Source organism: Schistocerca nitens, chromosome 2 (assembly GCF_023898315.1).
Source record: "Schistocerca nitens isolate TAMUIC-IGC-003100 chromosome 2, iqSchNite1.1, whole genome shotgun sequence".
NCBI lineage: Eukaryota > Metazoa > Arthropoda > Insecta > Orthoptera > Acrididae > Schistocerca > Schistocerca nitens.
In genome coordinates, this window is record NC_064615.1 from 508,705,606 (window position 1) to 508,718,746 (window position 13,141).

Here is a 13,141-nt window from a genome sequence, read left to right on the forward strand (position 1 = left end):
TCTCGTCATAGTGTTAGAAGGCAAGGACCATCAAAGGAAGAGACATCAGATGTGTGCCATTAGGCGAGCCAGTACAATGCGTCTCATTTGTTGCTTAGAACAGGGCGTGTCACAAAAATAGTCAAACGGTAACAAATGTTATAACTGCCAGTCTAATCAAATTTCTGACGCTCTTTCATCTTCAGCATACACGAAACAGTAGAGTACAACGTATTATGTATTGGTCACCCTAAAATCGAAAAGATATCTTCACAGGTGTGAATTTCTAGTCATAGTGTTACTTACTCAGGATCTACGATAAGCGCTTGAGACAAGAGATGCGTGTTCGGAAACATTTGACGACGCTGTATAACAGATCAGGAGTATCCAAAACCTTAGCCACTATAATGTCTTAAGGCAAGACGCCGTTATTTAAAACTCTAAAAAGGGAATAATTTACTGTATTTTAGCTTGCAATGATTATGCTATAGACATAGATATAGTAATTTCGGGCAGGAAGAGTCAATTGCTAGGCATTTCGAATAGCCGAAGAATCATATGTGGTGAAAGGAGGTGTTGACTTTACGTGTGGCTCTTTGTTTGTGGCCTGGGATTGGTAACAGCATCCAGCAATTACATAGTCACTGTCTTCCGTCCTTGAAGATGAAGTGAACATGTTCTGAGCACAATACGAAAAGCCTCCGCTGCAGCAGTTCTAAAGACCCGAGAACATCGAAGTATTCAGTACTCACAGAAGTACTTGCACGGAATCCCATTGCAGCGATTAGGACATTTTCTTGTATCTCCAGCGTAATAGAGTTTAATTATGGGAACGAGGAATAAGAAAATCAAAGACTGTCATTGGATTTGTTGACTTATAGGATATCGGTAGACGAGATGTGCCGGCCAGAGTGGCCGAGCGGTTCTAGGCGCTTCAGTCTGGAACCGCGCGACCGCTACGGTCGCAGGTTCGAATCCTGCCTCCGGCATGGATGTGTGTGCTGTCCTTAGATTAGTTAGGTTTAAGTAGTTCTAAGTTCTAGGGGACTGATGACCTCAGATGTTAAGTCCCATAGTGCTCAGAGCCATTTGAACCAAGACGAGATGTAAATGTATAGACAGACAAATGATTACAATTTAAGAAAAACTGGATGATTTATTCAAGAGAATTACCTTCACAAACTGAGTAAGCCAATAACACGCTGGAACACTTCTGACTCTTATGCAAGCAGTTATTCGGCTCGGCATTGACTGATAGAGTTGTCGGATGTCCTCCTGAGTAATAGCCTGCTACGTTCTACCAATTGGCGCGTTAGATCATCGAAATCTCAAACAGGCTGGAGATCCCTGCCCTTGATGTTCCAAACCTTCTCAACTGGGGAGAGATCCGGCGATCTTGCTGGCCAAGGTAGGGTTTGGCAGGCACGAAGCCAAGCAGTAGAAACTCTCGCCGTGTGCGGGCGGGAGTTATCTTGTTGAAATTTAAGCCCAGGGTGGCTTGCTACGAAGGGCAACAAAACGGGGCGTAGAATATCGTCGATTTACCGCTGTATACTAAGGATGCCGCAGATAGAACCAAAGGAATCCTGCTATGAAATGAAATTGCACCCCAGGCCGTCACTCCTGGTTTTCGCATGTACGGCGGGCGACAGCTTGGTTGGAACGCCACGGCCGTCCGGGGTGTCTCCACACACGTCTCTGTTGGTCATTGGGGCTCGGTTCGAAGCGGGATTCAACAATGAAGACAATTCTACTCCAGTCATCGAGATTCCAGACCGAAGGCGTGTCTGCAAAAGCCCCGGACAGTGGTGGACCACCAACCTGACTGCTGCCCGCCATACGGCCCGACAACGAGGAGAGCAATTTCATAGCAGGACACATGAAATCACCATGTCCAATCTCAAAGGTAACTGACATTCACGACTGTTAAATCTTGTATCTGAAGCAAATCTGATTTGCACCCTCATAGTGGCGCTACAAGCGCTACTCTTAAGCGACTGGCGCGAAATTTGAATAAACATCATGAAACTTTCGGTTACGTCGCATAACTCCTTCTTGGTGTTACGATCTTTTTGTTTATGTCGTACACCTTCTTCTTGGTATTGCAATTTTCCCCTGTCACTGTATACAGGCTTAGACATTGCGCGTAGCTTCTACTCTGGAATGAAGAGGTTACTATAGGAAAAGAAATCTTGTCGGTAGACATCAAACCAACCAGGAGACAACAGGACGCCGCTCCTCCGCCTCCCACTCCAGTTCCACCTCATCACCACACACTTTCACATAAGAGAGACAAACAAAAGAACGTTGAGTATAATTTGAGAACAGTCAGCTGTCTGCAGAAGTGAAGCGCGCACGGACCAAGTGACGCAGACGCGGGTTGCGCCAGACGCCGATCGGGATTTGCGTCTTTCCGTTGCCCTCTGTTCGGCTGGCTCCAGGATGCGCGAATCGTGGGCGCCCGATGCGAGTGAACGCCAGCAGCTGTCGGGCATTCCCGGGAATAAACACGCGGCGCCGATCGAAATAGCATCCAGCCGCTTCCAACGCAGATCTTGCAGAGGGCCAACAACGAACTCAGGCTTGATCGACGTTTGACCATCGCACATGCCGTAGAGAGGACATAGTAATAGGATACCTGGCGTAGAGAGGCAACTGAAAGAGCCAGGTCCGGATGGAATCATGATTCAGTTTTACAAAGAGTGCCCTACGACATTGTCTCCTTCCTTAGCTTGCATTTATCGCGAATATCTCACCTAACGCAAAGTCTAAAGCGACTGGGAGAAACCGCAGATGACTCAGACCAGCAAAATTACAGACAAATATCCTCGATATCGGTTTGCTGCAGAATTCTTGAACATATTCTCAGCCTGAATATACCAAATCTTCTTGAGGTGGGGAAGCTTACGTTCACGAGTCAGCACGGTTTTAGAAAGCATCGTTCGTGCGACACTCAGCTTGCCGTTTTCTCACATGGTATAGTGCGAACTATGCGTGGAGGACAACGGGCAGATTCCATATTCCAAGACTTCGGAAAAGCGTTTGACACAGTGCCCTACTTCAGGCGGTTAATGAAGATACGACCACACGGAACAGGTTCCGAAATATGTGAGTGGCTCGAAGATTTCTTAAGTAGTAGAACACAGTAAGTTCAACCACTCAGTTCGGCTTTGGTGAGCTTCTGAGTGTGAGAGAAATACTTTCGGGCTTGTGTGTAAATACTTCTTCGAGTTCTCAGAAGCTGCGATGTCATATTTGGACTGGATTTTCTGTGTAAACATCACCTTAAAAAAACCAGTCTTGAATGGCTCATAGTGGAGCTGGACCTAACATTGCCGGGAATACCGAACTGCCACAATATTTATCCCTGGTGCAAGAGGAACTTTAGACCGCGTGCACAGTCCCTTAGAATAGTATCACGGGATAAAAACACTGTAAGGTACAGAGAAAGTAGTCTGTGTAGACGTAGGATCTGATCTGCCACTCAGAATTTTGAGTGTATCAGAACTATGATCATAGTGTACTATTTGTGCAAGAGGCTGATAAACAGAGTAGTACCAATCAGTATGAATAATTTTTGTTTGGTGGAAGTAGAACAATCGTGAGGTGCACTGATACCTAACCTATCTGCAATGGAGGATGGAGAGTTGGACACAGAGTTGGGTATAGAGTATTCTAAGCCAGAATAGTCTTCCACTTCAGCTGCACTGCACGAGAAAGTTTCACATTTACAGGGAAGAAATAGGGATAAAATGGAAAAACTGTGAGAATAATACCTGAAATTGTCTAATCCTAGCCATCCGGGATGGCCGAGCGGTTCTAGGCGCTACTGTCTGGAACCGCGCGAGCACTACAGTCGCGGGTTTGAATCCTGCCTCGGGCATGGATGTGTGTGATGTCCTTAGGTTAGTTAGGTTTAAGTAGTTCTAAGTTCTAGGGGACTGATGACCTCAGAAGTTAAGTCCCATAGTGCTCAGAGCCATTTGAACCATTTTTTGTCTAATCCTCCTGGATCACTGCTAGGAACTTTGGTAAGGCAGCATAGGATTTTCGTTGGGAATTAACTGGTGGTGTGCGACAAAACATATCAAGATCCACATCACATCCAATGGGTGACAAAAGAGTTTATAAATCAGCAGCTATGTGACGGGATTATAAAAGGTAGTACCAGCCTTTGGGTTGTAATTGTACCCAAGAAAAACAAGGATCGGATAAGGCAAATCAGTTTTGTTGTGCTATTTAAATTAGCACACAGTAACAGATGCAACCCAGTGCCGAATATCACGAAAACGTTAGATAACCTGGTGCAAAGTGTTTTCCAAGGACATCCAATAGCACGTAATAAGGCTGTGGGATGCGTTCAATCGGTTACGAGCAGCACAACTAACATATCGTTTAGAAAAATGCCAATTCGTCTTAGTTCATTATTCAGGCCATATTATCGGCCAAGATGGCGTGTGGACAGGTACTGGCTCATACAAGCCGTGTGGGAATTTCCTTCTCCTAAATACAGAAAAAGAGCCACAGTCCTTGTGTCGACATTTGTAGAAGTAGTAAAATATCTCACAGAACTCCTGGAGAAAAAGGTAAATTTTCACTGGATGCTGGATTGAAAAGTAGCTTCCGCGTGGCTGAAGGACTTATTGACCAATTGACAACTAGTGCTGTCATACACTTTTCGAATTACCAGAGGAAGTTCATATTGTCATGTAGTATTAGCAATTGTGCCTTAGAGTGTGCATTAAGTAAAGAAGTCGAGCACATGATTGCCTACACATCCAGGCAACTAAATAAAGCAGAATAAAATTACACTACCATGGGAAAAGAGATGCTCAGCCTGATTAATGATATCACATATTTCTATTGTTATTTGTACGGGAGACACTTCAACGTGGTAATGAAACATGTAGCATTAAAATTTCTTATGGGTCAATGGGATTAGATTAGCCGCATGACCCAATAGGCTGTGTCTGCACTCATACGGTGGAGGTTTCTCTGATGGATAGACGAGGACGAATCCAGACTCACTAGGCTTGGTAGCAGTTAATTAATTTATTAGGTTCGCCCTGGGTGTGATTTGCAAAATTCATAAAAGGAAGGCATTTTCCACTCATTGCCTCAGAGGGTGAAAATACTATACTCTGATTCATCTTCAAGTTGTAAACCGCTACAACAAATAACAGCAGTGTGTCCCTGTCATTATGGTGACTGTTATCATAGTAACATCATTTTACTCACGATATTTTAAACTTATTCTGTTCTTCCATTAGCTTACGGATCCAATGCACCTATTAATAACATCCAAATTTGTAGGAGTCATCATAATTGCCTCATTAGTTTAGACATAAAATTAGTGCCCTGATCAGTTAGTATGCTGCACGATGTCCCACACTTCAAGCTGCAATGGTTAATCATTGCCTGAGCTACTGCCTATGTTGGTTGGTTTCGTATGGCGATCATACCTATGTAGTGTGAGAAGCGATCAGTGATGGTTCATATGTACCAATTCCTAGCTGGTGTTTGACCGATGGGCATTATCCATATCAATCATTTGAAATGTTTGGCTGGCTTTCGGTAACCTCTGCAATGGTAGTTTGCTGTTTGAGCGTAGGATACACAGCTCTTTACATATTGCTCCACGTCCTGCTTGCGTATCCGCCACCGATAGTTCTCTGCGAAACTTCTTTCGTAATTCGTTAACATCTGTGCCCTGCCAAGACAGAATCGTGAGTCTGCCTCAACATTGCATCAAGTGAACTTGCTAGTAAACCTATACATTAACCATGCTTGGTTTGTTTATACAATACCCTGTCGTCAACACAGAACTGTGTTTGCGTTGCGAACTGCTGACAATATAGATCAGCGCCTTTGGCGTTTCACCATTTGTCTGCAGAAACGCTAGCACGTGCTACTGTATGCAACTTTTGAGTTTGCCATTAACGAGAGTTTTCTTGGGGCGATGTATAACTTCAAATTAACTAAGCCACTACCACTTGTAGGTGGTCTGTTCATTGAATGTGAACGTCTTGTTGCCTTGAGAGGAGCAGGCTATGTTCCAATACAGGGTTTTACACTCTCCATTCGCACTGAATAACACAATTTCAGCTTTCCATTCTACAAGCGTTCGTCATTATCGTGTACAATAATACTTACACAACAGACACAAAGCACTCATTGATAAGAAAAGGTTTCAGTGTGCAGGAAAGATAAATTTGTTTCCAATTTGGCAACTGAACTATTCTTCGGGGACTTCCACTCAACAAATCCAGTCGATCCTCTATTTGCTTTCTGACGACCAACAGCAGCTTCCTTTTACAAACTGCACGGGTTCCAGAAGAATCATCTTTCCACCGTCTCCGTGTCCTGTTATGCAAGTAATGGGTCACGCTGAGTATTCATTAAAACAGTGCCCTCCTCAGAGTCTTCTGTTTCTCACGTGATAGCGAATTTACGTCACTTTGGAAATAACGACGATTAAGATGGTGTAGCTGGATATGCGGACATTTCTAGCGGAGAAAATTCACAAAGAGAATAAAATTAAGCTGTTACGCACCACTGAGTATTTTATTTTAGCCAAGCGAACATTGCTTGTTGATGAGAGAAAGCAGTAAAAGTGTGAAATGGCGAAATCGACATAGCCCTCCACATTCGATTATACCAAGAGGGCTGGCGGTCTAAACATCTCCGTTAGAGGGACAGATCACCTTCAACAGTATGACATGGCCTTATTTCACGAGACACTGCGGATGTATTTGGAATTTAATTCAGGACTGTGGCGTAACGTCTGGTGATCGGGAACCTTAGGCTACCTCCTCTCCTTCCCTTACCGGGCAAATACTGGCAATGAAAATCTTAGCTCGTGCGACGGCTCCAAAGCACGTCTCGTTGATTGTTAGACTGCTTGTCTGCAGGGAGATCCCCATGTTTTCGTGTCATAGCTCCAGCGCTGAAACTTCCTGGCAGATTAAAACTGTGTGACGGACCAGGACTGAAACTCGGACTTTTGCTTTCCGCGGGCAAATACTCTACCAACATAGCTGCCCAAGCACGACTCACGACCCGTTCTCACAGCTTTGCTTCCACCAGTACCTCATAAGCTACCTTCCATAATTCACAGAAGTTCTCCCAGGAAAAAGTATGCTGCGGATACATGGCTTAGCTACAGACATGAGTGTTTCACACTGCAGCGGAGTGTGTGCTGATACGAAACTTCTGCGGATTAAAACTGGGTACTGGACCGGGACTCGAACTAGGCACCTCTACCGATTGAGCTACCGAGGTGCACAAGTCAAATGTCTCGAGTTCGAGTCTCGATCCAGCACACAGTTTTCATTTGCCAGAAAGTTTGACATCAGCTCACGCTCCGCTACAGAGTGAAAATTCATTCTAGCTCCAGTGTTATGTTTCCCTGGTAGGGTTTCTTGAGTGCTACCTGCACTTGGCCAATCAAGAGTCTGGTTGGACTTTTTATATCAAAGGCTGGAAGACGGGGAATCACCGCAAGCGCCACCACGCTCTAGGCAGGAAAATAACCTTAAGATGCCTTTTTGTAACCGCATACACTGAGGTGACAATATTCAGGGGATATCTCCTAATATTCTGTCGGATCTCCTTTACCCGGCGTGGCATGGACTCAACAAGTCGTTAGAAGTCACCTGCAGAAATATTGAGCCGCGGTGCCTCTGTAGCCGTCCACAATTTCGCAAGTGCTGCCGGTGCAGGATTTTGTGCACGACCTGACCTCTCAATTTTGACCCAAAAACGTTCAATGGGATTGTGCAAATCATTTGCGTGAATTGTCCAGAATGTTCTTCAAATCAATCGCGAACAATTGTTGTCCGGTGGTCTGGGAGCATGAAACCCATGAATGGCTGTAAATGGTCTCCAAGTGGCCGAAAATAACGATTTCCAGTCAATGATCGGTTTAGTTTGACAAGAGGACCCTGTTAATTCCACGTAAATACCACCTGCTCTGTTATGGAGCCACCAACAGCTTGCACGGTGCCATGTTGACAACTTGGGTCCATGACTTCGTGGGGTCTACGCCATTCACTTAGAAAATGAAATCGGGACTCAGCTGACCAGGTCACGGTTTTCCAGTCGTCTACGGTCCAAGCGACATGATCACAAACCCAGGAGTGGCACTGCAAGCAATGTCGTACTTTTAGCAAAGGCAGTGATGTCGGCCATTTGCTGCCATAACCCCCTTGACAGGTGTGGAAATTACCGAACTATCAGTTTAATAAGTCACAGCTGCAAAATACTAACACGAATTCTTTACAGATGAATGAAAAAACTGATAGAAGCCGACCTCGGGGAAGATCAGTTTGGATTCTGTAGAAATATTGGAACACGTGAGGCAATACTGACCCTACGACTTACCTTAGAAGCTAGATTAAGGAAAGGCAAACCTTCGTTTCTAGCATTTGTAGACTTAGAGAAAGCTTTTGACAATGTTGATTGGAATACTCTCTTTCAAATTCTGAAGGTGGCAGGGGTAAAATACAGGGAGCGAAAGGCTATTAACAATTTGTACAGAAAGCAGATGGCAGTTATAAGAGTCGAGGGACATGAAAGGGAAGCAGTGGTTGGGAAGGAAGTGAGACAGCGTTGTAGCCTATCCCCGATGTTATCCAATCTGTATATTGAGCAAGCAATAAAGGAAACAAAAGAAAAGTTCGGAGTAGGTATTAAAGTCCATGGAGAAGAAATAAAAACTTTGAGGTTCTCCGATGACATTGTAATCCTGTCAGAGACAGCAAAGGACTTGGAAGAGCAGTTGAACGGAATGGGCAGTGTCTTGAAAGGCGGGTATAAGATGAACACCACCAAAAGCAAAACGAGGATAATGGAATGTAGTCGAATTAAATCAGGTGATGCTGAGGGAATTAGATTAGGAAATGAGACGCTTAAAGTAGTAAAGGAGTTTTGCTATTTAGGGAGCAAAATAACTGATGATGGTCGAAGTAGAGAGGATATAAAATGGAGACTGGCAATGGCAAGGAAAGCGTTTCGGAAGAAGAAAAATTTGTTAACATCGAATATAGATTTAAATGTCAGGAAGTCGTTTCTGAAAGTATTTGTATGGAGTTTAGCCATGTATGGAAGTGAAACGTGGGCGATAAATAGTTTAGACAAGAAGAGAATAGAAGCTTTCGAAAAGTGGTACTACAGAAGAATGCTGAAGATTAGATGGGTAGATCACATAACTAATGTGGAGGTATTGAATAGAATTCGGGAGAAGAGGAGCTTGTGGCGCAACTTGACTAGAAGAAGGGATCGGTTGGTAGGACATGTTCTGAGACATCGAGGGATCACCAATTTAGTATTGAAGGGCAGCGTGGAGGGTAAAAATCGTAGAGGGAGACCAAGAGTTGAATACACTAAGCAGATTCAGAAGGATGTAGGTTGCAGTAGGTACTGGGAGATGAAGAAGCTTGCACAGGATAGAGTAGCATGGAGAGCTGCATCAAATCAGTCTCAGGAATGAAGACCGCAACAACAACAACAACCCACTAACTCCAAACTTCACCGCACTGTTCTGACGGATACGTTCGTCTTACGTCCCACGTTGTTTTCTGCGCTTTTGTTGCTTGTCTGTTAGCACTGACATCACTGACAACACTACACAAACTCCGCTGTTATCGGTCGTTGAGTGAAGGCCGTCCGCCACTACGTTGTCCGTGGTGAGTGGTAATGTCTAAAATTTTGTATTCGCGACACACACTTGCCACTGTGGATCTCGGAATATTGAATTTCGTAACGATTTCCGATATGAAATGTCCCCTGCATCTAGCTCTAACTACCATTTCGCGTTCAAAGTCTAATTCCTATAGTGCGGCCATAATCACGTCGGAAACCTTTCCGCGTGAATCACCTGAGTGCATTAACAGCTTTGCCAATACTGCCGCCATCTGTGTATGTACTTATCACTATTCAATGACTTTTAATCATCTTGGTGTATGTCTTGAGTGTGGAACATTATTACTTTAATTATTGCTGCATATAGGCGAGAATCTTTCTTATATACTGAGAAAAATCCCTGTTATTCGGACAAATATGTGCGCTTTAAACGGAGACGTTGCCACTGAACAATTTGCTGCACACCTTATTTCATATGACAGTCTCTGCGGCGGGCCAGCCAGCCCCGCTAAGTGGTACTCTACTCTATTTTTTTCATTTTTTAAAATAAAAAAGAAAAGAAAGAAAAAGCAAACAGTTATGCGCTCCGTGAAGCAAACTCGCCCCACGGGAGCCGGCGTTACCTGTCGGCTTGGCGGCCGGCGTGTTGGAGTATTGCTGCTGGGGGAACTCGATGACCTCGTAGTCCGGGTCGAGCGGCGGCGGCTCTGTGGCGGGCGGTGGCGGCGGAGGCGGCGGCCCCGCCGAGCGGTTGTTGCGCGCCTGCTGCAACACAAACAGGAGACACCCGTTCACAACACTGTCCGCACCCAACAAACAGAGCCTCCCGCGTTCCACGTCTCTTCCCAGCCACGCCTATGTGTTTCGGTCTGCAGTGTGTAGCAAGCCGTGACGAGTTTAATAGACTCTACAGGCGTCTAGAACAGTCGACATAGTGGTCCGCTAATTACGTTATTTTCATTTTTGTTTATTTACTGTATTTGTTTGTCAGTTTCTGTGGGACCATGCAAGCGAAACCTACCTGGCTAAGGAGCAAATCAGTGGCGGAGTGTTCAAAATGGTTCAAAGGTCTCTAAGCACTATTGGACTTAACATCTGAGGTCATCAGTCCCCTAGACTTAAATGTAACTAACCTAAGAACATCACACACATCCATGCCAGATGCAGGATTCGAACCTGCGACCGTAGCAGTACCGCGGTTCCGGACTGAGGCGCCTAAAACCGCTCGGCCACAGAGGCCGGCGGCGGAGTGTGTTGTGCTTTGTAACACTTTTCAGACTTTCGCCAGTAATAAAAATTTTATACACTACTGGCCATTAAAATTGCTACACCACGAAGATGACGTGCCACAGACGCGAAATTTAACCGACAGGAAGAAGATGCTGTGATATGCAAATGATTAGCTTTTCAGAGCATTCACACAAGGTTGGCGGCTGTGGCGACACCTACAACGTGCTGACATGAGGAAAGTTTCCAACCGGTTTCTCATACACAAACAACAGTTGACCGGAGTTGCCTGGTGAATCGTGAAACGTTGTTGTGATGCCTCGTGTAAGGAGGAGAAATGCGTATCATCACGTTTCCGGCTTTGATAAGGGTCGGATTGTAGCCTGTCGCGATTGCGGTTTATCGTAGCGCGACATTGCTGCTCGCGTTGGTCGAGATCCAATGACTGTTAGCAGAATATGGAATCGGTGGAGTCAACAGATGAGGACGTTTGCAAGACAACAACCATCTGCACGAACAGTTCGACGACGTTTGCAGCAGCATGGATTACCAGCTCGGAGACCATGGCTGCGGTTACCCTTGACGCTGCATCGAAGACAGGAGCGCCTGCGATGGTGTACTCTATGACGAACCTGGGTGCACGAATGGCAAAACGTCATTTTTTCGGATGAATCCAGGTTCTGTTTACAGCAACATGATTGTCCAGTGAATACCCGCTTATCATCTGCATTTCTTCTTGGTGTAGCAGTTTTAATGGCCAGTAGTGTATATTTTCTTACTGACGTATGGCTTAACCGTGAACAGCGGTTGACGGGATCCGCGGACCCAATGGTGTACACCCTGTGCGGCAACTCTGTACCACGAGAGCCCCTGCCGCCTTGACACAGGACGGCTGGTGGCAGCCAGATAGCCGATTCGCACTTAGAGCCACATTGTTAAGTGACGCTAAGCATAGTTGCGCCTCCGACACCATCGGCAGTGCTTTACTACAGAGCTCCTCATTCTTGTTGTTATTGTAATAGCCGGACTTAAATTCTTGCTGCACTGTTTGTAATGAGTCTTCGTGAACTTGGAGAAATACAAGTTAAATAACTCTTCTGTTTACTGCGTCAACTTATTCGCCAATCAGTTCCTTACCGTTGTGTACGAAGTTGTACACAACATAAATAGTTTTAAAAATACGCACACTTTTACTCCCATAAACATCTGTAGCTGATGAATGACCAATATCCTCAAAATTGCTTGAATGTATTCCACAGCACTTACATGTGTAGCACTCTGAATAATTACAAACGTTGCACAAAACACAACCCAATGTGCCCTAATAACAAAGACATTAGTCGCTGCCGAAAAAAGCTATGGCAGTCTCTAGTGCACGTTCCTTCATGTGATTGTAAAATCGGTCTCTAGATTGAAACATCACCTGTTCCTTGGTACATTATCCTCAAGGTACAACACTCTCTCTTAAATAGTTTACATAATGCTGATAGAAAGTTTATAAACAAACAATTAAAGAATTAAGACAACACAAATGCAGAGAGAGTACACGAATAAATTATCTTGTTGAAATGTAAGCCCAGTGTGGCTTGCCATGGAGGGGAACAAAACGGGGAATAGAATAGCGTTGACATACCGTTGTAACGGTATCGTGGATGACCACCAAAGGAACGCTGCTATGAAATGAAATGGTTATCAGGCCGTATGGCGCGCCTTGAGCTGGCCTACGATTGTCCTCTGTACACCAAAAAGCTGTCTGCAGTGGTGTCGGACACATTCGTCCCGGAATCTCGTTGACTGAAGTTGAATTGTCTTCAGTGACGTGTCTCACTGCGAACTAAGCCCCGATGATCCGCGAACACGACGAGAGTTTCTGCTGCTAGTCTTCGTGCTTTTCAATCCCTACCTCGGCCAGGAAGGTCGCCGGATCTCTCCCCGGTTGACAATGTGTCGAGCATTATTGGCACGGCCCTCTAACCGGCTCGGGATTTTGACGAAGTAAGGCGCCAATCGGACAGAATTTGGAACGATATCCCTCAAGAAATTATCCAACAATTCTATCAGTCAATGTCAAGCCTCATAACCGCTTGCATAAGGCTCAGAGTGGACCAATACGTTATTGACTTGCTCAATTTGTGAAGATTTTTTTTTAAATAAATCACCAAATATTCCTGGAATTGTAATCATTTATTTGTCTGTACGACATATCTACAGATTTCCGAACCATTCGAATAATTTGTTCGTAGTTCGTCGTTTTTTTCTTTTTTATCTTAGAGCGTGTTACACCATACCAGAG

General features: G+C 44.8%; 1 protein-coding gene across 1 annotated transcript in view; it reads right to left on the bottom strand.

The window, feature by feature from the left end:
* The window catches only part of LOC126235125 (E3 ubiquitin-protein ligase lubel), a 443,689-nt gene that overhangs the window by 259,270 nt on the left and 171,278 nt on the right, over positions 1-13,141 (bottom strand). The window contains exon 3 of the mRNA XM_049943859.1: positions 10,245-10,386. Within this exon, the coding sequence (XP_049799816.1) occupies positions 10,245-10,386 (142 nt within the window). The remainder of the gene's footprint in view (positions 1-10,244; positions 10,387-13,141) is intronic.